The following is a 22,889-nucleotide window of genomic DNA, read 5'->3' as shown; positions in this document are numbered from 1 at the left end:
CCACGGGTGCAAACAGGCCCAGAGGGAAGAGGACTCTGTGAATCATTGACTTGTAGAGGTGGACGGGACCCCTTGTGGTCATCTAGCCCAACCCCCTGCAAGGCAGGAACTAAAGCATCCCAGACAGGCAGCCACTCCGTGCTCTTCGTGCTTCTGGTGGCCCCCGTGGGAGCGGAGGGGAGAGGGAAGGGCTCCTTACCAGGGGGGGCATGTGCCCGCGGTGCATCTGCCCGCTGGTGATCTGCTGCTGGGCCTGGGGCATGGTGCCCACCTGGAAGTTCTCCGGCCCGCCGGCGCCCAGGCGGATGATGCCCGGCAGGGCCAGGGAGCCCGTCTCAGCCTTGTTGACCTGGTTGAACTGCTGCTGGAGGACGGTGGACCTGCGAGGCAAGCGGAGGGAGGGAGGGAAGGAGGAGAGAAGAAGCACCCCCACTCCGGCCAGCGGCAGCCCCACCCCCCACCCCCAAAGCCCTCCTCTCCCTCCAGACTTACTTTTTGGGGGAGACGGACTCCTCCAGCATGGTCGATTCCTCGTCCCCCTCCAAGCCAAAGTGGTCTTTGCTCTTTTTCTGCGGGGCAGAGAAGGGGGCAGGCAATGACTCCGCCACCCACAGACAAAGGCGGCCATGGGGCACAGGGGGCGGAAGAGCCGCCCAGCACCGCCAGGGCAAGGCAGCCCACCCTCCTGGTGGGGGTCATCCTTCCCCTCGGCCAGCACCCTGCAGTGCCAGCTTGGCCTTGTCCTCCCGCGTGCCCAGGCAGACGCCACGCCTGAGGAGGGCGCCCCTCTCCCTGCCTCCCCACAGCCTCACCTTCTTCAGGATGATGTCAATGTAGCCGGCAATGAGCTGGGCAATCTGCTCCCCCTCCGTCGTCTGGACAGAGTAGTAGCCGTCCTGGTAATCCCCAAAGTCCTGCAAGAGGAAAGGAAAAAGGTGTCTCTCTCTCTCTCTCTCTCTCTCTCACTCACTCTCTCTCTCTCTCCCCCATGGCCACTGTAGGGCAGCCACAAGGTGGGGAAAACTGTAAAGCCAGATGATGATGATGATGGCCCACTCGTCTGACTAGGTTTCCCCAGCCACTCTGGGTAGCTTACAGAATATCTAAAAAGAGAGTCAAAACAAAAAAAAAATCCTTCCAGTAGCACCTTAAAGACCAACTAAGTTAGTTCTTGGTATGAGCTTTCGTGTGCATGCACACTTCTTCAGATACACTGAAGAATCTGAAGAAGTGTGCATGCACACGAAAGCTCATACCAAGAACTAACTTAGTTGGTCTTTAAGGTGCTACTGGAAGGAAATTTTTTTGTTTTGACTATGGCAGACCAACACGGCTACCTATCTGTAACTCAAAAGAGCGTGTGAGCTGCTGGGAGCCTGCTCCTCTCCCCCTGGCTGGGGACGGGGCCTGGCTGGCTCCATAAAGGACTGCTGCTGCTGCCACGGCTGCTGGGCAGAGAGGCCTCCATTTTTGTTTTTGTTTTCTTTTTAAATTGCTTTTATTTTTTCCCCATGTCATTTTAAATTGTGATTGATATTGTTGCAGAAATTATGGGGGTGGGGGCACATCTTTAAAGTTAAATGTTCCAAATATTATGCCTGAATGTATCCTTTCAACTTGACAGCTCAGGGAAGTTACCTAGCTTTAACAATCATATAAAATCAGCTCCTTTGCCAGTTTCCTCCATTCGAAAGCTATTTTTCCCTTGAAAAAGGACTCCAGGAAGTGCCCAGAGGTGACAATTGCTGAGCTGATTGTTGGCCAAGGAAAGCCTAATCCCATCACCAAACTTGCCAAGGGGCCAGACATGCAAAGGAAGTTCTATTGTACTTTGGGTGGTGGGACTTCAGAGGTATTTGTCTATGCTAATCCTATACCTGAGTCTTGCCCTGCCATGTCTGCTTAGGCTAATCTTGTACCAAGGACTCGTCTGGACAGGTTTGCCAAGGTTAAACTAGTGTAACCCCTGTCTACCCCTCCCTTTTGTGATATGTCAGTGATGTAGCAATGATGCTGTACGAACTGTACTCTGGGATATGGTGGGGAAGTTCTAAAAGTCTTTGTCCTCGGGGTTCAAAATTCCTCTTTGCACCTGTTGCGCAATAAACTTTGGTCTACAGCTATTTGCTCCAGTTGGTGGCTGGACTCCTTCCTTTATTCCGCAGGGACCCGCGGTCTCTGCCCGACCAGCTGGGGGACTGAGCAGCCTCACACCTAGATTTTTCTGAGCATTGTTTTAACTATGGAAAGGCGGCTGACAGCGGCAAATAAAACGATGATGATGAAGCATAATAAAAACATCAAGCGTTAAAAGCCTCCCGATACAGGGCTGCCTTCAGATGTCTTCTAAAAGTTGTGCAATTCTTTATCTCCTTGACATCCGAAGGGAAGGTGTCCCACAGGGAGGGCACCACCACCGAGAAGGCCCTGCACAGCTCCGTCCTCATTCCAGACATTGTCTATTGCGATGTTCAGCTGGTGATGCAGCACGATGTTGAAAACCGGCTGTTGCTCAGCCCTCCCTCTGCTTGCAGGACGCGGCCCCAGGCAGCCCCCTTCTGCCGACACCCGGGGAGGGGGCCAAGAGAGTTGGAGATGGCGGGGGGAGGAAGAGGAAGGAGGAGGAAGGCTTACCAGCGTGAAGCTCTTGGGGGAGGCGGCCCAGCGCTTGATGTTGGTGAGGTTCCACTCCTGTATGACCTCCTTGGTCTTCTCGTCCACCCGCATGACACATTCCTTGGTGATGCCCAGCAGGCGGGGGACTAGCTTGTTCTTGCCCTTCATCTTCTCCTGCAGGGGGAACACGTGGGTCAGGCCCAAGGGGAGCCCACAGCTCCCCCTGCACCAAGGGGGCACCAGCCACCCCAGAGCCACTGTGCTCACCTCAAGGGGTGAACTTGCAGGAGAGCCCCCCCGCCCCCCTGCGAGGCGTAGAAGAGCCAAGGGTGCAACAGCCCCACCTCAGATGGAGGCAGGGGGCTCCCCGAGCACCCTGCCCCCCGATAGGGCAATGAGATGGGGCAGGGCCCCCCTCACCTTGACCAGGAAGAAGGAGACCCCGTAGGTCTTGAGGGATCGGGCCAGCTTCACGTAGCGGACCTTCGCCTCAATCTCGCTCATGTTGCCGCAGTTCTTGTGGGCCTGAGGGCAGAACAAAGGGGGGGGTCACTCTTCTGCTCCTCCCACCCCCAGGGAAAGGGCCCCCCTCTCCCGCCAGAGCCGCCCCACACAGCAGAGGCGTCCCAGTCCCCACAGGGGGTCCTCTGGGATATGGGCAGCAGATCCTGTCAAAAGCAGATATTTTGCCAGGTGTGCCCCACCCCCAAGCCCACTTATCGGTGGAGGGGGAGGAGTGTCCCCTGTGAGCCCCCTTCCCCTGGAGGTCCAAGGGGTCCCTGGTTGCAGCCAGTCCCCCCCCCCCCCCGGCTTCCACTCACCATGAAAATCTTGCGCTCGCCTTTCTGCTTGATGTACTCCTTGGGCAGAAAGTCCTTGAGGCTGGAAAAGGGGGAGTAGAGGAGGGGGCATGAGGGGAGGGGGAGCAAGGAAGAAGCCCAAACCTTTGCTGCCCAACCCAAACTCATCCCTTGGGGGGGGGGCAGTCCTGCCCAGCGCAAGGAGGCCTTGCCCAAATGTTGGGAAGTGCAGTGAAGAACTCCTGGTGGACGGCTGTCCAACCTCGACTTGAAAACCTCCCAGGAAGGGAAGGCCACTCGCTTCTGCATGGCACCCTGTGACCCAGTTTCCCCTGGCGCTCCGCTGCGAAGCCCACGCCAAGCGGGCAGAGACCGGCAGGGGCACTCACTCTAAGAATCCTGCCTTGTGCTTCTGCTCATTGTGGGGGCCAAACTGGATCTGGCACTGGAATCCCGCAAACTCACAGGCCTTGTCGAAGGAGACGGGGTGGGAGCCGTTCAGGATGTCGTCACGGGCCTGAAGAAGGGGGCGGGGCACAGGGAAGTCATTCTCCTGAATTAATTCACAGTTCATTCATATCTCCTTAATGGGCCCATCCCTCCCACCCTCTACACCAGGATTTTGGGCTGGGGGGGGGAGGAGAGACCTGCTGCCCACTCCACCAACCCAACCTTCATGGCACCTGCCAGGTGTACCTTGGGGGTTATTTATTTTATTTCACAAATTTCATACACTGCTTGATTGTAAAAAAGAAAAACAAAAAATCCAGTAACCTCAAAGCAGTTAATAAAAAGAGAAAACATTAAAATTGAGTTCAAAGCTTACAGAAAATAAAAATACTAAAACAGGTTAGAACTCCACTTCTACTTTCTAAGCATCGGGGGGGGGGTGTCTACACAAGAATGTTTTTAGCAAGCGCAAATATGTGCAAAGCAAAGGCACCTGCTTGATATCAAGAGGCAGGGAGTTCCAGAGGGCAGGTGCTGCCACACTAAATGATCAAATGCTTACAAACGCAGAAAGTGGGGCTGATGTGGCATCTATGGCGGGGCCCGTCCCCCTGAGCGGCCGCATGTGGGGTGAGGGGGTTTCATAGGTAAACTGGGGTTAGGACAATGCCCGAGGCTTGCAGGGTTGTGTGACGGGAAGAGTACCTGCACATAGAGCAGGTTGAGCTGCACAGGATCCCGCGAATCCACATTTTGGTCCGAGTAGAAGAACTTCCGTCGCAGGAGGAGGGTCTCGCTGTCATCGATGCCCTGCTCTCGGAGGGTGCGCCCGTGGTCCAGCCAGTTCACTGTGGGGGCGCAGAGAACATTGGGAGGGGAGGCAGGGGGAAGGAGAGCATCCAGCCAGCCCCGCTGCTCCCGGAACCTCGTGGGTCGTCCCCCCACCCCACCCACTTACACTCATCGTCCGTGTGGAGTTTCTGCTTGAGCTTCTCCATCTTCTTCTCATCCCGCAGGAGCGTCTTGTCCTTCTTGAGGGTCCCCGTCTGCTCCTCCTTCTTCTCCTCCACAATTTCCCGCACCAGAGAGTACTCGTCGTAGTTTGTGATGCCTGCCAAGCGAGGAGACCCCCGGGTCAAGAGTGTGGGTGGGGGGGAGAGAGGTCAGTCCCACCAGACTGGGAAACATTCCCAGAGAAGGGCCTCCCTCTTGCCTTCTGCAGAGCAAGACAAGTGTCTCTGTGTTGGGGGTAGAGAGACCTTCTCTCTCCCTCCCTCCCTGGATCAAGCCCCCCCCCCCTCACCGATTCTGGCGCAAATGGTCATGAGTATGTCTGTGACAGTCTTGGAGTCGTCCACCATGACCGTTTTGACTGTCCCATCCAGCATCCGGATCTTCAGGGGCCTCTGCTTCTTCTTGTACTCCAAGGTATCCTGGAACGTTGTAGGGGGGGCATCAGAGAGGGCCAGAGGAGAGAAATTGGGGGGGAGGCAACCCAGAGTGGGGGGCAGGGGAGGGGAAAGAGGGGGCCAAGCAAAGGAGGAGAGGCCCGCCTGGCAAGGGAGGGGGCGGCCAGGGGACAACCCAGGCGGGGAAGGAAGGAGGGGGGACGCACCCCATTGCGGAGCATGTAGTAGTCCAGGGCCTTCCCAGATTCCAGCCAGATGCCCTTCTTGGGATCTTCGTCCGACAGGAAGAGGCCAAAGTCGGTGGCTGGAAAAGAGCAGGAAAGACTCTCCCAGGACAGGCCAAAGGGCAGGTCCAGGCCCGCCCCCCCCCCCCGGCCCCCCTGCGCTTGGGCCTGAGGACCTGCCTCTGCAGATGCCCCCCCTCGCTTGCCTGATGTGAAGAGATGCAGCTGAGAAGACACTCAAGCCCCCCCCCCATATCAGCTACCCAACCCCCCTGCCCCTCTGACTTACGCTGGCCCATCTGCGCCTCCGGAACTCGCTCCCGGATCATGCGGCAGGCGTCGTACACCATGGTGGACGGCTCAAACTGCATCGTCTTCACCACGTTGCCAATGCTGATCTTGAGGGATAAGGCAACCATGGTGGCGGCTGGGGGGTCCCCACTCCTGCTTCACCTGCGGGGCAAAGAGGGGCCACAGCGCTGGTGAGCAAGACCCCCGGAGAGGCCACAAGTCCCTTCAGCCAGGAAGCACTCGCTGGAGCAAAGGTTAGTCAACTGACAGGGGTTCCTTCCAGCTCGGCCATTCAATGGCTCCAAGCCCACTCGGGTGGGCATCCACTCTTCCCCCCACAAGGGCCAGGCAAGGTAGAATCCCACTTGACTTTTTACAGCTGAGCCTGAGGTTCAGTGAAGCCGCAGGCAGCGGCGGAGGAAGCCTCTCGGGCACCTGCGGTGGTGTGCCCAGGGGCAGGGCAAACTGCCCATAGGTGTGTGGTGCAGTGCCCATAGGGATAGGATGGGGCACTCGGCATCCAGTGCTGTCCCTGTGCTGTGTCGCCCCATGCCATCCCTATGCCGCCAGGTGTATTTGCAGGATCAGTGGTCGGATTTTCACAATTGGTGAGTGGCGCTGGCACCCCCGGCTGCTCGGTGGGCAGTGCTTGCACCCCCGGCTGTTGCAGCCAGGATTGTGAGCAGTGCCCGCCAGGGGTGCCAGGCAGTGCCGCCTGCTGATCGTGGAAATCCGACCACCGATCACATAAAACTCGCCAGGGATGCGAGCGCCGCCTGCTGGGGGTGCCAGGCTGATCACTAGGCTTATTTGCGCGATCAGTGGGCAGATTTTCACGACAACAATCGCACCAATCGCAAAAATTTGCCCGCCAGGGGTGCGAGCGCCACCACGCAGGCCCCTGGCTGCAAGCTGGTCAGGCCACCAGGCCAAGGCAAGCGAAGAAGCTCCAGTGCGGGATGGGAGTGGGGAGAACGGAAGAGGGCAGAAAGTCAGAGCATCGTCCCTCCCTCTATTTTTGTTTGCAGGGACTCCTTCAGGTGCTGAGCAATGCTGGGTTTCCCTTGATTATAAAGGCGGTTTGGCAAAAGTGCAAGACGGAGCTGGACCCAACACAAGCTACCTGGGTTCCCAACACAAGTCACCCTGAACTGAAGGAAGGAAGGAAGGAAGGAAGGAAGGGTAGCAGTTCCAGGAAACAGGGCAGTTCAAGCTCCAACCAAGGCCCTCCTCAATTTTGTGCAGTGTTAGAAACTCAAGATATATAAGCTAGGCGCCAAATGGCTCCTTAAACCAGGGTTACAGTTGCCAAAAAGGAAGGTCTAGTTGCCATTTTTGAGCCAGATGGCTCAAAAGTCAGCCTTTTGGTTCTACAGGATATGCAGAGCCAGGATAGCTCAGGGGGTTACAGCGTGGTCCTGATAACACCAAAGTTGCAGGTTTGATTGCTGCATGGGGCAGCTGCATACTCCTGCATGGATGATCCACAGGATCCCTTTTTTGCAACTGGATGGGTGATTCAGGGGGTCTGCAGGGGAGCATGGGAATAAAATAACGTCTTTGATTTTTGCTGCTGCTGCGCTGCCGGGCGAATCAGCTGCTATCCTGCAGACTCCCTGATTCACCTAGCAGAAAGAAAGAAAGAAAGAAAGAAAGAAAGAAAGAAAGAAAGAAAGAAAGAATAAATAATTGTTGCATCTGTCTTTAAATATGTAAATGATTAAACATTCTGTTTTGGTACCTGTAATCCAAATCCCAGGAGCCATTTGGCTCCTAGCCTGTGTATCCCAGTTTCTAACGCTGCTATGAGGATGTGTTGCTTGTGTGTGAAATAGTCCAGACCTGAGGATCCCCAGGCAGGCACCTCTGGATGGTGGGGGTGTCATGCGCCATCCTGGCACCCGGGCATCTTCCTTTGGTCGCAAGCGGCTGATAGCCAGGTGCAAAAGGCGCCTGGTGGATTTTGATCGTTGGCCAGTGCCCACCTAGTCCAGGAACCCGAAGTCCTGCTCCTGGTCCCCCACCTCCAGCTCAGACCCCTTAAAGGGTATATGCTGCAATAATGTGGATTTTTACAAACTACCAATTCATTTTGAAAAAGGACAATGCACAATCAAGTCATTAAAGCACCATATAATTATAAAATAATAAAATGGAGAACAAATGACCAACCCCAAATCGAACGGATTCTGCAGAAAAAGCTTGGCGAGACAGAAATGTTGTCATCCGGGGCAAACTGCCCCACTACAAGTGCCTGGCTGGCTGCAGGAGGAGTGGTGATCCAGAGGGCAGGTGCAAAGCCCCCCATGTGGGCTGTGGGGGAGCCAGGGGGCCTCTGCAGGCGAGGGAGCAAGTGGCCCCTGCAGCTGGGAGGCAGCGGCCCCAGGAATTGGCAGGAAGGAACAGCGAGTCGCTCTGGAGTGACAGCCCTGCTGCCCAAGAGGAAGGGAGCCTGCCAGGAGCCCCGGCTGATAAGACCCTGCGGCAAAAAGGAGCCAGAGATACGGCAAAGTGGCTGGCGAGGATGACGGAGAAACCGCAGGAGGGAAGCGTGTGGCTCCAGGCTTCACTGGAAGAAGAGCCTGCAAGATCGGGCCGGTGGGGGCACGGAGTCCAGCTCCTGTTCTCATGGCGGCCAGCCAGGTGCCTTTGGGGGGGGGGGAACCTGCAAGCAGGACTCGGGCACCAGATCCCTCTCCCCTGTCGCCGGTTCCGGCAACTGGCTGCCAGAAGCATTGGTGCCTCCGCCCCAGAGGCTGAGAGGAGCCCGGGGATTGGAGGAGGCAGGCAGCCAAGAAGGATCCTGGCAAACTCCCCCCGACACTTCTTCCAGGGACCCCCGAGGCTGGGTCCCCTCTTGTCAAAGGCTCATCTGAACAGGAGGTCCTCTTCCACTCGAGGGGCAGGGACCCCAGGGCCCCTCCTTGCTGGCTGCCTTCCAGGGCCCTCAAGGGCGCCAAATCTTGGCCCCGTGAGCCAAGGGGCACCTGAAGGCAGGGTTAAATGCAAAGACAGAAGCTCAAATGACCCCTTCATCCTCAGTTACGGTCACCACAGCTGTCTAGTTGCCTTTTCCCCCAGAGAGATTTATTATTATAGGTTTACAACACATTGAAACATCAAATAAAAGGATCCAGAATAAAACAGTGACCAGGCATCTCCACACTGCTGCTTGCCGCTCGGATGGTGGAGACGTCAGTCGCCCAACCTGCTGGCAGGACACCTTCGCTCTGTCGCAACTGGACCCACTGCCTGAACTGCCTGCTGCACCTTAGACCAGGGGTCACCCACATGGCAACTACGTGGGTGCTGGTGCCCCGAGACCTTCCCTGGTGACTACAATGTGCCCCCCTTTGCAGAAATTAAGCAGGAAAGAAGCATGCTGTATTCCTAGCCAACAGAACAGGGTGTGGTGTGCCTTTTGTTGTGGTGTTTGTGTGTGTGATGCCCACCTGTGGCTTGCAGGTGGGGGACAGGAAGGTGGGCGAGCCTTGCCTTAGACTCAGCTGTCTAGACAAAGGTCTCCTGGTCAGGAATCCACCCCAGCTCCCTCCTGGGGTGGGCTAAACCAACCCTTCTGCCCACCTGATCTCCACCAGCCCAGCTGAGCACCTGAAGAACCACAGGATGTGGGCAGCTGCAGCCTGGCAAGGGAAGCCAACTGTTTGGGGGGTTGGCTGGCTCCTACCAGGACAGGGACCCTCTGGGTTTGGGGAAGGGGCTGCGGATCCCAGATCCCCCTGGCCTGCCCAGCTCAGCTCCTCTGTGGTGTCCCAGTGCCTGAACCCAGGGAGCTTCATCCTGCCCTCTCCTAGGAAGCTGCTCCAAGCACCAGAGGGGCCCCTGCCAGGCCAGGAGGGGGGGCACTCTCTCCCTCATGCACTGGTCTCCTGCCCTGGCCGAAGTTGTGTACAGAGAGGACTCCCAGCCTGGCAGGGGCCCCTGCCCCAGAGGCCTTTGGGGGCCTGCTTTGGGTTCACCTGCTTGCTTGCCCCATGGCACCATGCCTCACTGGGCTGTGAACCAGCTTGTGAGCACCAAATTCTGAACAGCACAAGCCCCCCCCCCCCCCGCCCAAAGTCTCTCACTTGGCTGTGCAGGTCTTGGCCAGCTGTGCTCCACCACTGGAAAGAAGCAGCTTCCGAGCAAATGGGCCTCCCAGGGCCCTCAAGCAGTGGCCCTCCTGCTGCCCCCAGGCTCCGCTCTGATCAGTTTCTGCAGCCAGGATTCTGCCTGCCTCTGCCTGCCTGGCCACACAGTTCCTGCTGCTGCTGCTGCTTTGAGCTCCTCACCACCTCCGCCTCCTTCCTCCTATCTCCTCCAGCCCATTTCCTGACCGGAGACCAGCGACCAGCCTGGCTCTCCCCTGGCCTGAGCCTCCCTGCCCCCTGCATGGCTCTCATCCTCTGCCAGGAACTGAGCTCAGGGGCAGGAAAAGGTCCTGCCAGTGACCCCGGAGGCTCAGTCCGGCCTGCCGTGGCCCTGGGACCAGGAAGGAAAGGGTCCTTCGGAACTGGGTGCCATGTTTGCCCCATGTGGTCAGGCCCTACGTGGTTGGGAGACTGTGGGAGCACCCACAGAGGGTGTTCAGGCAGGGGATGCAAGCCCCCAAGGTGGCTCCAGCTCCCCACACATGCCAGCTATGGGTCAAAGAAAATGAAGGGCTCCTCTTCTTTCCACCTCCTCCTCCTCTGTCTCTTCCTTTTCATCAAGGAGGCGGACTCAGAAAGAGTTTGTCAGAGGCTCCTTTTGTGGCTTCCGCTTTCCGCCTGCTGCTGTGCTAACTGCGGGGTTTTTGGACCTAGAACTTGCTAGCCATTCTGGGAGGCCGGTTGCCCCCTGAAGGCAGCGGATGGGAGTCAGCAGGCAGGCTCCAGCCTCACCACAGCGTTGCAGGCACAGGGAGTGGGCGATGGGTGGGATTTTGCAAGAAGGGAGAGCAAAGGGAAGTGATTTTGAAGTGGCAGCGGAAGCACGAGAAAGGCAGCAGGAGTGTTGCAGGGCCCCAGCTAGGCTGGGGCTGCTCCTGGGGGCCAGCGCCCGCTCTGCACTGGCCCCAGGGTGGAGGGGAGGCAGAGCGCCAGCAGCAGAAGCTGTACGTGGCCCAGGAGGAGGAGGAGGCAGATGGAGGAGCCCTCCCCTCCGCTCCACAGAAACATTCCAGGCCTGCATTCTTGAGCAACTCAGCAATGCAGCGCCTGCAGAGGCCCAGGCTCCCCATTGGCTGACAGAGCCCATCCGGCAAGGGAAGGGTTTGCCCCCCCCCCCCCCCCGCAGGACAAGGAATGTCAGAAGCACCCTGGCAGAGGGCGGCACGTGCGGCACAAAGGCACCAACACCCCACCCACGCGTGCCACCAACCCCCCTTCCACCAAGGAAACGGGGAGAAGCAGCACCATTCCAGGCACAAAGCAACACTTGCGCCCCTCTGCACAGACCTCCTGCCGCCCCGACTTTCTCCCCACGCTCGCCCTGGCTCTGTGGCCAATGGGGAGTCTGCGCCAGCAACCGGATCAGCCGTTGCCCTTTTGCCCAGGAAGTCTGCCAGCCGGGCTGCCCAAGCCCAGAGAGAGGCAGTGTGTGTATCCCGCAGCCAGCGCAGAATGCCTCTTCCAGCCGCCTCCAATTAGGGGCATTACTCAGCACATGCCGCCTCCGGAGGGATGGGATCCGTGTCAAGAGCCAGCAGGAAAACCAGCCTTTCACAAGAGGAAGGAGGTCGCATGTGGGCCTGGGAGGCTGCCCCACCCACCCAATTTGGTAAATCCAGAGCCAGGGTCCCCCGCTGCATGAAGACCCTCTGGCCAGGCAGGGCTTGTACCTTCAAGGGTCTTTGCCCTCTCCCAGATGAGGACAATGGCAAGAGCCCCTGGGATCTCTCTCCAGCTTCTCCCAGGGGGGCCTCGCCAAAGCCCCTTCGCCCTCTCCTGGCAGATGTTTGGGTCAGCCAGACTGTGTGGAAAAGAAGGAAGGAGGGAAGCCACAAGGAACGAGGCAGCCAAAATCCAGGCACCGGCATATCCATCATCCCTGTCCAAGGCCCATCCCGGCCAGCCCTGTCCAGCTTCCCACAGCAGCCTCTCCTGGGGAGCTCAGAATCCAACCCTGGCTATTTGGCTGCCAACACCTGCTCCTGGCAGGTAGAGCACCCTCCGGGCACAGAGGCTCTGTTTGCAACTAGCACTTCCAACTGGCATTAGTTTAAGCTGTTCTCCCAGGCTCCTTCTGCTACTCCCTGCCTGGCGCCGGGTATCTTGCCGAAGCTCTTCCTTCGCGGCCACCTGAGCTTCTTGCATCTACAAATAAGTCGTCTTCTGACACACACAAGGCCTGGGGCTGCCGTGTCAAAGGTCGTGCGGATCCCGGGAGGCAGAGGGGAGTTGGTGCCTCCCCAGTCATGCCCACGGGTGTCAGTGCCCATGCTCAGACAACCCAGAATCTCAAGGCAGGAAGGTCCAAGCGAGAGGCAGCCCAAGGGGGTGCCAGGCAGCAGCTAAATGTGGGCGGGGGGGAGTGCCAGGCAGATGCTCTCCCAACTGCCCCCCTGAGTTGTGAGCTACCAGAGGCCCCTTGACAAGATGCCCCAGAGGGAACGCTGTGAGGGGCTGGGCTTCTCAAAAGACCAGCCTGCTCAATGCTAGGATTGCTGCTCTGAGTCCCCAGGCACCAAGGACAGCCCTCCTGCTCTCAGGGCCCCAGCAGAGATGGAAGATGTGCAGGGAGGAAAACCAGGCACACTCCCCCCCCCCCCACGAATGCCTTGAAGCTTCGCCTGCAGATGCTGCAAGGTGAAGCAGAGAGGATCTTGCGAGAGACAGCGGGGGGGGGGGGGCTGGCGGCCAGGCAAGTCCCCCAAACAGGAAAAAACACGTCCTTGCTGACAGGCAGCTGCAGAGGGGAGCCAGCTCCTCGCTGTCTAAGGTGTCACCCAAGAATGCAGGCCTGAGTCAAGGCTTTGGCTTCTCGTCCTGCAAGGCAGCAGCCGGACGGATCCAGGGCCAGGAAAGGACTCCTCAGGAGGAAGAGTCAGCCAGCCAAGCAGAGCTCTGGAGCCCATCCCAGGAGAGGCGTCCAGACTCTGCGACCGGAAGGTGCAAGTGGGGATTTGGCAAAGGCACAGAGGGGGAAAGGGCTCCCCACGGCTGCTAGTCCTGGTGGGGCGATTCCTGCCACCTCCAGCAGCCCAGCAGCAAAGGTCTGGCCCCCAGGAGCCGGAGCAGGATCGGGCCTTTGGGCTCTGCTTGTGGGCAGAGGCTCCTGGCTGGTCAGGGTGCTGGCCAGAGGTCCAATTCTGCTGCAGGGCTCCTCCTCATATGGAGGGGCCGGCGGAGAGCAGGATGGGAGCAGGGGGGGGGGGCCTGAGCAGATCAGAGGAGCCACAAAGGGGGGCCGGATGAGAATGGGAGCCTCTGAAAGGAGATAAGGAGTGGGGGGGGGGAGAGGACTCTGTACACTGAAAGAGAAGGAGCCGTTCCCAGAGAAAGAAACCCCATCGCTCTAGGGGAAGGCGCAGAGAAGCAGCGCCGGATTGCAGGGGGCTGGACTAGGTGCCCCACCAGGGTCCCTCCTGACTCTACAACGCTATCATCCCTGAAGGGACAGGGCTGCGCAGCCAAGATCCCGCACCTCTGTAGCACCCCAAGTTCAAGTGGGTTGGCCCCTTCGCAAGCTGGCTTCCATGTGCCCCCAGGGTACCCCAGCCACTCAGAAGCGCAAGTCAGGGAAGGCCTTGACCCCAGGGCAGAAGACAAGGGCCCCCGTCCTTCTCAACCAGCCCCCCTCCTTTGGCCAGAGTCGGGAAGTCCCCCTCACCCCCCTCCCCTTCCAAGCTCTGCAGGGCTCAGGATCACTGAGGAAGCCAAGCGCTCGCGGGTTCTGCTTGGGAGCAGGGCTCAAAATTAGCAGGGAGCCAGGTGCTCCATTTGCGAGCATCTCAAAAAGTCTGGGGGCCGTTTTTTGTGCCAGGCTGACACTCAAGGATTACTGAAATGTACATGATTTGAAGCCTCAATGGATATTTTAAGGACAGGCAATATGTTAAGGAGTTTAACAATAAGTGTTTTGTACGGTACCAATATTTCTGTGGTAAACACCAAATTAAACATATATTAACAATTTCTGATAAAAATGTGTCACTTATGTGAATTGTCTATTAATTCCTGCTATGTTTAAAGTATTATATGTGTTGGTAATGTGTATCAGTTTTTTGTTGACTGTTTTCTTTTCTTTTTGGAATTAATAAAGCATGTTAAATATATACATTCATGCTTATTCAAATAATTAAAAGTGTTGCCGCCCCCCCCCCCCATGACTAGACATTGTGTTTTGGCACCCACAACCCAGGTCCCAGAAGCCATTTGGCTCCTAGATTTTCTATCCCAGTTTCTAGTGCTGCTTGGGAGGGCCCCCCCCCGGAGGAGTGGGAGGGTCTTCTCTGCCCCACACCCAAGTCTCAGCGCCAGTGTTAGAAACTGAGATATAACATCTAGGAGCCAGGTGGCACCTTCAGTCTATAGTTTCCAGAACGATAGGTCTAGGCAGATTTTGCATAGCAAATGGTTTGTGTGCCTTGAGTTTTGGTGCTGCGCTGCCCTGAAGATCAGCTGACTGGTGGGGCATCGCAGCCATGCCAGTCAGTCAGATGGAGATGTCAGGTGCCAAATCTGGAGACCAGACGTTGCCACTTTCTCGCAAAAGGTCAGTTGTCTGTTGTGAAACACGCCTGGTGCCCGGCTAATTTCAAACGCTGCTCAGAGCCTCCCCTCCCCATAGCAAGGGGGCTGGCAGCACACTTGCCAATTGCCAGGAGGGGAACTTGATGCTCCATCAATCTCATCACCTCCTGCGCTCCGGCCTTTTCATCTTAAACTCTTTCTGGGACATCATTATCGTTCTGTAAACTGCCCCAATAAGTGTTTTCTTTTTTAATAGAAGGGCAGGTTATAAATACATTTAACAAGCAATTGGGATTGAAAGTGGCCACCAGCTTGGCTAGCCTTGAAAAGGGATCAGACACATGCATGGAGCAGAGTGCGACCCACAGCCAGGGGCCACAAGAGCTCTGCTGTGCCTCCAGGGGCTGGGATTGCAGGTTCCCCACTGGGGCATCTGGTGAGAATAGAATGATGGGCTAGCTGAGCCTTGGCCTGATCCAGTGGGGGTGGGGTGAGGAAGGGAGGTGCCTTTGGCTGGGGGGGGGAGGCAGGAGGGGCCGCTGTCCTCTCATGTCTCTTCCAATGGCTTGGGGGGGGGCTGGTTTGGGTTGCTGTTTCCTCCCTGGTGTCAATTCCCTGGTGGGACAAACCATCCCTTTGAAGCTGTTTTCCAAGAGGATCAAGCACAAGCTTTGTGAGGGAAAATGATGCAAAGGGAAAGAGCAACCCCCTCCCCAGGGCTGGAGTCCCGATTCAATCTGCCCCCCCCCAAAAAAACCACACATGTTTGCAGCTGCTTATAAAAAGCATTTAGAGGCCCCTGCTCTCCAGGGACTTTTCAGTTTGGTTCTCACCCTGCAAGGTCAGAGTGTCTGGAGTGGGGGAACCACCCGAGACCCCAAGTGAGCTCCCTCCCTACAGCTGGCAGGGGGGCAGTGAAGGTCCACAGCAGAGGCAAGCCTGGACCACCTTCTTCCTGTCCCCTCTTAATGCTCCCAGCTTGTGCCAAGAGCGCTCTGGGCCCGGCTGGGTGCATTTGGAGAGGGGGCCCTGAGCTGCCAGGCCTGCAGAGGAAGAGGAGGAGGGAGGGGCTTGCAAGCCTCCCCCTCCCAGCTGCGGGGGGGGGGCACCTCTGCAAGGCCTGCTCTCTCTGCACAGGAAGTTGTGCAAAGCAGCGTGGTTAGCACTCAGCTCAGCAAGCGGTTCTGCAGGCCTCTGGGGAGCTGGGGAGACAGCCACACAGACAGCCCCCCCTCCTTGCTTTGCAGGTTCCTGCCAGAACTGCATGCACACACGTTCACACGCGCTCACAATCTCTCTCCCGCGCACACCGGGATTTCTCGTGCAAAACACTCAGCGCTCAGGCCTGATGGGAGCCTTTGGGAAGCGGCAATTCTGCACACAGCCCAGCGGCCCGCAGGGAGGGCACAAGGCAAGGGGGCTCTGCCGGCAGCATCCTCCCCAGCCCTAGCCCAGCCCCCCTTGAGGTCCTTGTTTCCGCTCCCCACCCCCCCTAGGGCCAGAAAGAGCAGGAAGAGGAACTTCAGGCTGGGAGGGAACAGCTCAGCTCCCCACCCCCCCACCCCACTTCCAATGCTGCTCTCAACCAAGTCACAGGCTTCTCCAACAAAGAGACCCCAAAATACTTTTCAAAACCCCTAGTCATCTTTGCTCCAGCTCTAATCAAGCTGCAGCCCCAAAGGGAAAACTCAGTGGAAAAAGAGTCGGCAAACTTACTATACTGGGGGGTGGAAACCAGTGGCAGAAACTCAGATATATAATCTCATTGCCAAATGGCAGCTTAAACCTAGGCTGCTGTCGGGACAATGGAATGTATAGGTTCTGTCCCCCCCACCCCATGGGATGTTGTTGTTGTTGTTTAGCCATTTAGTCGTGTCCCACTCTTCATGACCCCATGGACCAGAGCTGCTGCTATTATTATTATTATTATTATTATTATTATTATTATTATTATTATCATCATCACTACTACTACTACTATTACTATCATTTCTATACCACTTTATATTTTAAAGAACAAGTCTCAAAGCCATTTACAGCACATTAAAACATCAGATAAAACATTCCAGAATAAAACGAATTCACGCTTCAAGGGAAAAATATTCCAGGTCCTTCTCTAAGGGGCGTTTTGTTTTCCTTAGTCACCAGCCTGGCATCCAGAGATCTCCCTGTGGTCACAATGGGGCCCACGCCAGACAAAAAATGCACCTGGCGCCTGGCTAATTTTGAACGCTGGTGGAAATAGCTGGTGAAAGCCTTCCCTACTTGGGTGCCCAGCAAAATGTCCACCCCGTGGCCCTCCTCCACCTCCGTCACATCACCCAGCACATGATCACGCAAGGGACTGCACCCAACCCATCGGGCACAAGGAAATGCTGGACGCCTCCCAGGCCTGACTCAAGACTTCTCAAGGAAGCAAAGTGCAACCCCAAGGACCTACAAGGCCACTGGGCCTCAGCGGAAGAGGCATCTAAACCCCAAGATCCACACGCTGCACCAATGAAGCACCTCCCCAACAGGGGTGCCAACTTGAATAGAATATTGGGGGGCCCAGGGAAGCCCCACCCCACATAATTGCATGCACGCACACCATTTGAATGAGGCCAGACCAGAGGGGCCATTGGCCTGGTCCAAGAGGCTCTTATGAGACTCCAGGATGGGGAGAGCCTGGGAGAGGCAGATTTGCAGGTGGAGGTTCAACCGGGCCCCACTCCTGCCCTCTTAGGAGCAAGTTGCTCCCTGGGAGCTCTCCTTGGTGCTGCAGCAGCCAACCTGCCTTGCTCCACCGGCTCCTCCTTGAGACCCGAGCAGCACACCGCCATGCTCTTGCAACTCACACATGAACTGGAGGGTTGGAAGGACTCCTGAGGGTCATCTAGCCCAACCCTTGGCAACACAGGAACCACAGCAGATGCCTATCAATGAAAGACCACAGCTGAGTTGAGAAGGCAAGCAGGAGCACAAAGAGAACGAAGACCCATCATTCTGGGCTGGGATGAGTCATGCGCTGGCACAGGGCGACTCAAGGGAACTCAAACATGCGTGAATGGGCACCCCAGGCAGCCACCGCCTTCTCTTCCACCCCCATCGCTGCCATCAGTGGATCCTGAGTAGCCCAGCAACCAATCAGAACGAAGCACCAGCCGCCTGTAAGTCCCAGTATTGTCTTGAGCCCATGTCAGAGAATCCTCCATGGCAACAAAGGCAGCAGAGAAATCCCCATCTCCATTTACCTGAGAGCAGGGCTGGCCAGGGGGGCCTTTCTGCATGGGCAGGTGGAGTCACCCCCCCCTCCGCCCCTTGCTTGCCATGCTTGCTGGGGTTGATGGGAGGGAGAGGGAGGTGAGCAGCACTTGCAGGGCATAACTCTGGCCACACACACACACACCAGGGAGGGATCTGTTGGTTCTGAGAGCCAGGATCTCCAGGGGGCTCCTGCGACCAGTTTGCACCATGCTCTCCTGGCAAAGTAGCTTGAATTTAAGCCCCAGATTCGGAGGAATGGGATCCGCAGTGATGCTCTTTAGAGGAAGAGAGTTCAGCTCATGCAGCCTCCGGGTGTCAGTCAGTCGCTCCAAGGTTCCAGACCAGCCTTGAGTCCTGCCTGACCTGGTTGGTGAAAACCACAAGGCCGATCAGCCTGGGGCGGCAGAAGCTGCCAGGACCTATCTAAAAATTAAATGGTACCATTTCTTGCAAAGGAAGCAGGCATGAGACGTCCGCCCAAGCGATCCAGACTGGACTTGCCGCCCTCCTGGATAATTATTAGCCGGTCTTGGTCTTCAGCACTGCCATTTCCAGGCAAATTATCTGAGCAGGTTGTGGCAACTCAACTCTCGGCTTTCTAGAGGATTTGGGATCCAACTTATCCAAAGTCAGACCTGGCTTTGGAAAGGAGTTTTGGATGCCTTTGCTCAGAACCAGACGGTTGGTTCTTCTGGATCTCTCCGTGGCTTTTGACGCCACTGGCTCTAGACTGTTCAGGATGGGGACTGGAGGCAGAGCCTTGCGGAGGCTGCCAGCCTGCCTGATGGATGCTTGACCCTCTGTCCGCTGCCCTACAGGACTCCTCAGGGATCCATCTATCCTTTCGCCTCTCTCCAGGGATGCCAGACGGGGTTCAAAATTAGCCAGGTGCCTTTTGCGACTGGGGATTGTCAGAATGCAAGCACTTTGAGAAGTCTTGGGACTGGGACTCAAGAATAAAATTGCTGCAGCAGCTGCTGAGAGCATGGGAGGAGAAAGGCTCCCCCCCCCCCCCAACTCCAGAGCAGGGTGGATTGATTTAAATCAAATTGGTTTAAATCACGATTTAAATCACTAGTCAGTAAGACTTGATTTAAATCATTTTTTTACAAAGAAACTCATTCTTGCTGGTATAATCTTAATATTTACAACCAGATGAAGGTTTCATTTTTGGAATAATAACATTTCAGAGTAGTTTGTACAGTTATATCAAAAATTGCTGATTTGGTTATACTATTAGAAACACAAAGACAGGTAATTAGGAAATTTTTGTTTATATTTGGGCAACTTTTCTGCTGTACTTTATTGGAAGGAGAAAAATAATCATTTCCTTAATAACAATTTAAATAATTTATTTAACTAAAATAATAACATTATAGCATATGTATCCATGTTTGTTAACTGATGTGGTTAAACAATAAAAAAAAACCTTTAGAGTGAGTTTTAGCACACATGAAAGACTTAAAACAAATCCTTATTTCCCGATGAATAGCCTTTTGACTATAATGTAACTTAAATGGAAAATTATCTTTAGAAAGATTTTTCCTCCAAAAGTATTTTATTTTAAAAATCTGATTTAAATAGAAAAAATCCAATTTAAATGTTTTTTTTAAAAAAATTATTTATTTATTTGAAAAAAATCATTGATTTTTATCCCCCCTGCTCCAGAGTAGGAAGAATCACTGCCGCATGTGCAGGGAAGTGCTGCTGCGAGTCACCAGGCGGGAGCTGAGGGTGCGGAAGGAGAAAGGCCTCCCCACCCAAGTCCAGAGGAGGATCCCTACTGTACAGCCCCCACCAAAGAGCGAGTCACCCTTCCAAAAAGGACAACATGGTGACTCACTTTCTGCTTCTGCGCCCATAAGCTGGGTTCCAGGAGCCATTTGGCCACCAGCTTTTCTACCCCAGTTTCTAACACTGATGCCGTCAGTACGCAAATGACTCTCACTCCTCTCCTTCCTCCATTTCCTTGGATGCCCAGGAAGCAGAAAGAGCTTTCCAAGGGGTCAGTTCTGTCTGGATGGGGCGGCCCTCTCCTGGAAGGCTCCCACAACAGCTTGGCCTTGGCTAAGGGATTCCAACAATCAAACATGCCCCTGAACGCTAATTACTATGATGACATTTTACATAAAATACCTGTAGACTGGCAGTTCTCAAAGCAGTGTTCGAAATTAGCCAGGCGCCAGGAACATTTTGCACCTGGCACGTTACTTCCGGGTTTCGCCGCTTGCAGATGGTCAAAATGATGTCACGCGCATGCGCGGAAGCAGCGAAACGCGACCTGCGCACGCGCAGAAACACTATTGTGTCTTACGTTCTGTTTGGGATGCGAACGGGGCTCTGGAACGGATCTCGTTCACATCCTGAGGTACCACCGTACAGCGACAACCACGCAATATGGCTAAAGGTGGAAAGGAGGAGAGGTTCCAAGAAAGGAAGGTTGGCTTTTGGAAATGATGCAGTATGCAGAACTGGCCAGATTAACAGCAAAGATCAGAGACCAAAATGATGAAAACATTCCTGAGGACTGGAAGCTTTTTACTGAGTATTTAAAGAACTGCTATAGCAAAATGAAAAAGCGAGCAGGACTTGCAAGATGAGCAACAGCATGAATTATTAAGACAAATAGGTTAAATTGGGTGCATTAAATAAGGGAAATGTGCAGCATTTAAGGGTAAATATGGAAACCATGGAAGAGGAGGACAGGAAGTCAATAGATAAAGTAACTTAGGGTTTATGTTAAAATGTGTAAAGTTTTCTCTTTTTTTGAGAAAAAATAATAAATAATATTTTTTTAAATACTACAGTGCAAGGATCCATTGCAGGCAGGACTGTTTAATGTGGTAAAATAAAGCTTTAGACAGAGCCCCAGAGCAGACCTACCAAAATGAAGAGTTTCTTCATTTCAGTGGGTCTACTCTGAATACAGTCCATGGTTTTTAATTTAAAACCACTGGCGGAGATGATGCTGTTGAACCCCAGCCCTTTTCACTAAACAGGGCTGTGGGGGCTTCAAGGAGCTGCCCACCTAACTTCCCAAAGAGGGAGAGAAGGAAAGACATGAGGCATGGGGGGCGGGATGGGGGGGGGATACAGCTTGGCACCGGCTGGAACAAAGCCACTGGACCTGCCCCCCAACACCTCATCCGCCGGCCTGGCAGGCACGGGGAGAGGAGGCTCAGCCTGGACGGCCGGAAAAGATTGCTGGGAGATTCCAGACTCTCAGAAACAGGATCTCCAGAGCTCTTTCCCCTGAAGACTCACTTCTGCCTGCTGGTCTGCTCAGACAGTCCATTTCTGCAAAAGGCACCAGAGGGAACTTCTGCAGCCCTTTAACTCAGGGCAAAGAGCGGACGGGGAAGAGGCTTAGGCAACTGCTCAGAAAGACCAGGGCTGCCATCCTAAACAGGGTCACCACACTTGAGAGCAAACTCCCCTGAATTAATTGGGCACTACAACTGCACTGCACCATCCTCAGAGCTGGGGCAGACTCTCTCCAAGTCTACTCAAGCGCCACAACCTGAAGATGAACCGTGAAAAATGTGTGTCAAATCTTTTCAAAGGGAAGGAAGTGAAGCCAAGCCGGGAAGCCTCTTCTGCAGTGTCCCAAGACTCACTGTAACAAAACGTCAGCTCACAAGTATTTTTTTCATTTCTTAAAATAATCATAGTCTGCCGTTTCTGAGCGTGGGAAAAGGGAACCAGGGGAGCCAGGAAGTCAGAGGAGGGGGTTCCCAGAGGGCAAGCAGCCGAGCAAGAGGCCCCTCACCCACCTGCCACAAAGCCCACCTGCTTCTGAGTTTGCCAGGAGCACAGGAAGGGGGCAGAAGGGGCAGGAAAAAGTGTCAAACACTTGGGAAATCTCTTGGCAAACTGCTGATTCCCGCCCCAACCCCCCTTTTGAAAAACCCTGTAGCAGGTTCCACTGATGAGACCTGCAGCCAGTCTCGCTCTTGTCCAGCCTCATCGCAGCCCTTCCAGGCAAAGAGCAGATTCCAGCACGGAGAGGGAAGCTCTGCAGCCTGAAAACATTCACCCTCCTCGCCCCCCCCCCCTTGCAATCCGAGGCGTAAACAATGACTGCTACCAAATATGGAATTTGTAGCCGGCCAGCCACAGAGGCAGGAGCCCCACAGCCTTCCAGCCTCCTCCAGGCAGTCGATGCAGAGGACCACGGAAAGAGGGCCCCCCATGCCGGTGACTCAGTGCAAAACCTGCCCTGAAGAGGTGGTGGCACGTGGTGCAAAAGCAGGTCCATCCTTCTCAAGGGGGCTTCATAGGCACAAATCGATTTTCTAGGGAGGAAGTTGCACTCATATCAATATTGGCATTTCCACACACAACACCCTCAGGCAAATCAAAGAACTGGGCCCAGGCCCTTCTCCTGCTCCCTGCCAGGCCCACAACAATCTCTGCTCTCTGAAGGCCGCCCCCCCCCCAGGCCACAAGTCTCTCCCCCTGCCCCAGAAACACAAAACGTCCTGGGTCCTCATTCTTCACAGGCTGGATGCATTCCCACTAGGCTTGTGGGGGGCGCAGCCCAGGGGCCATGATTCTGCCCTACACACCGGCCACCACTGTGGGTCCCTTTCCAGCTGCCCCTTTAGACCTCGCCATCAGCTGCCACCCACCTTCTCCTGCCACGGAAAGCGCAGGTGGTGCCAGGCCAGCCTGCTCTGAAGCAGAAGCCCAGAAGGTCATCCCCACACGAGGGCCGAGCCCAGCCAAGGAGCAAGGGCCCCAGAGCTCAGGGGCCCCCTCTGCTGCTGTGCCCACCCAGCCCCAACCTGCCTCAAGGTCTCCGTGGGGCAAGCTCAGGGGCGAGAGAGACAGAGAGCCCTATTCTCTGGAGCCAGGCTGCCCTTTAAGTGGAGCAGTGAGGGGGGGGGCGTCTGCCTGCATCTTACACCCCACGGGGCCTCCGCCTCTGGGTACAATCGCCACCTTGTTCTGGGATCAGAGCACCAGCCAGCCTGCGCAGGACACATGTCACAAACAGCTTAGGGGATCAGCAGGCTCCCCTCTGGAGGGAGCAAGGAGGGCACAGAGCCCCAGGTGGGGAGGGGGACAACTCCAGGCTCAGGGGGGCAGCTGTGAGGGTCCCAGCAAAGAGAGGCCGCTGCAGCTTGAGCTCCCCAAAGACAAAAACGGAGACATGAGAACCGCACTACAAATGAG

At 55.6% G+C, this 22,889-nt stretch overlaps 1 protein-coding gene across 3 annotated transcripts in view; it reads right to left on the bottom strand.

Moving 5' to 3' along the window:
* Positions 1 to 22,889, bottom strand: part of TLN1 (talin 1) — a 51,845-nt gene that overhangs the window by 27,231 nt on the left and 1,725 nt on the right. For 2 of the 3 annotated variants that reach the window (XM_077936606.1, XM_028749552.2), the window contains exons 2-13: positions 5,789 to 5,952; positions 5,482 to 5,579; positions 5,170 to 5,299; positions 4,825 to 4,977; positions 4,572 to 4,714; positions 3,806 to 3,933; positions 3,438 to 3,498; positions 3,037 to 3,141; positions 2,635 to 2,790; positions 813 to 914; positions 493 to 569; positions 200 to 380 (exon numbers count right to left, since the gene is read on the bottom strand). In XM_077936606.1, the coding sequence (XP_077792732.1) occupies positions 200 to 380; positions 493 to 569; positions 813 to 914; positions 2,635 to 2,790; positions 3,037 to 3,141; positions 3,438 to 3,498; positions 3,806 to 3,933; positions 4,572 to 4,714; positions 4,825 to 4,977; positions 5,170 to 5,299; positions 5,482 to 5,579; positions 5,789 to 5,918 (1,464 nt within the window). In that variant the 5' untranslated portion in view covers positions 5,919 to 5,952. Of the gene's footprint in view, positions 1 to 199; positions 381 to 492; positions 570 to 812; positions 915 to 2,634; positions 2,791 to 3,036; positions 3,142 to 3,437; positions 3,499 to 3,805; positions 3,934 to 4,571; positions 4,715 to 4,824; positions 4,978 to 5,169; positions 5,300 to 5,481; positions 5,580 to 5,788; positions 5,956 to 22,889 lie in introns of all 3 variants that reach the window. The other variant, XM_077936607.1, reaches the window with a different exon arrangement.

The sequence above is a fragment of the Podarcis muralis genome, chromosome 11 (genome assembly GCF_964188315.1).
Source record: "Podarcis muralis chromosome 11, rPodMur119.hap1.1, whole genome shotgun sequence".
Lineage (NCBI taxonomy): Eukaryota > Metazoa > Chordata > Lepidosauria > Squamata > Lacertidae > Podarcis > Podarcis muralis.
Note: the sequence above shows the minus strand (reverse complement) of the source record. Positions and strands in the feature narration are given on the sequence as shown.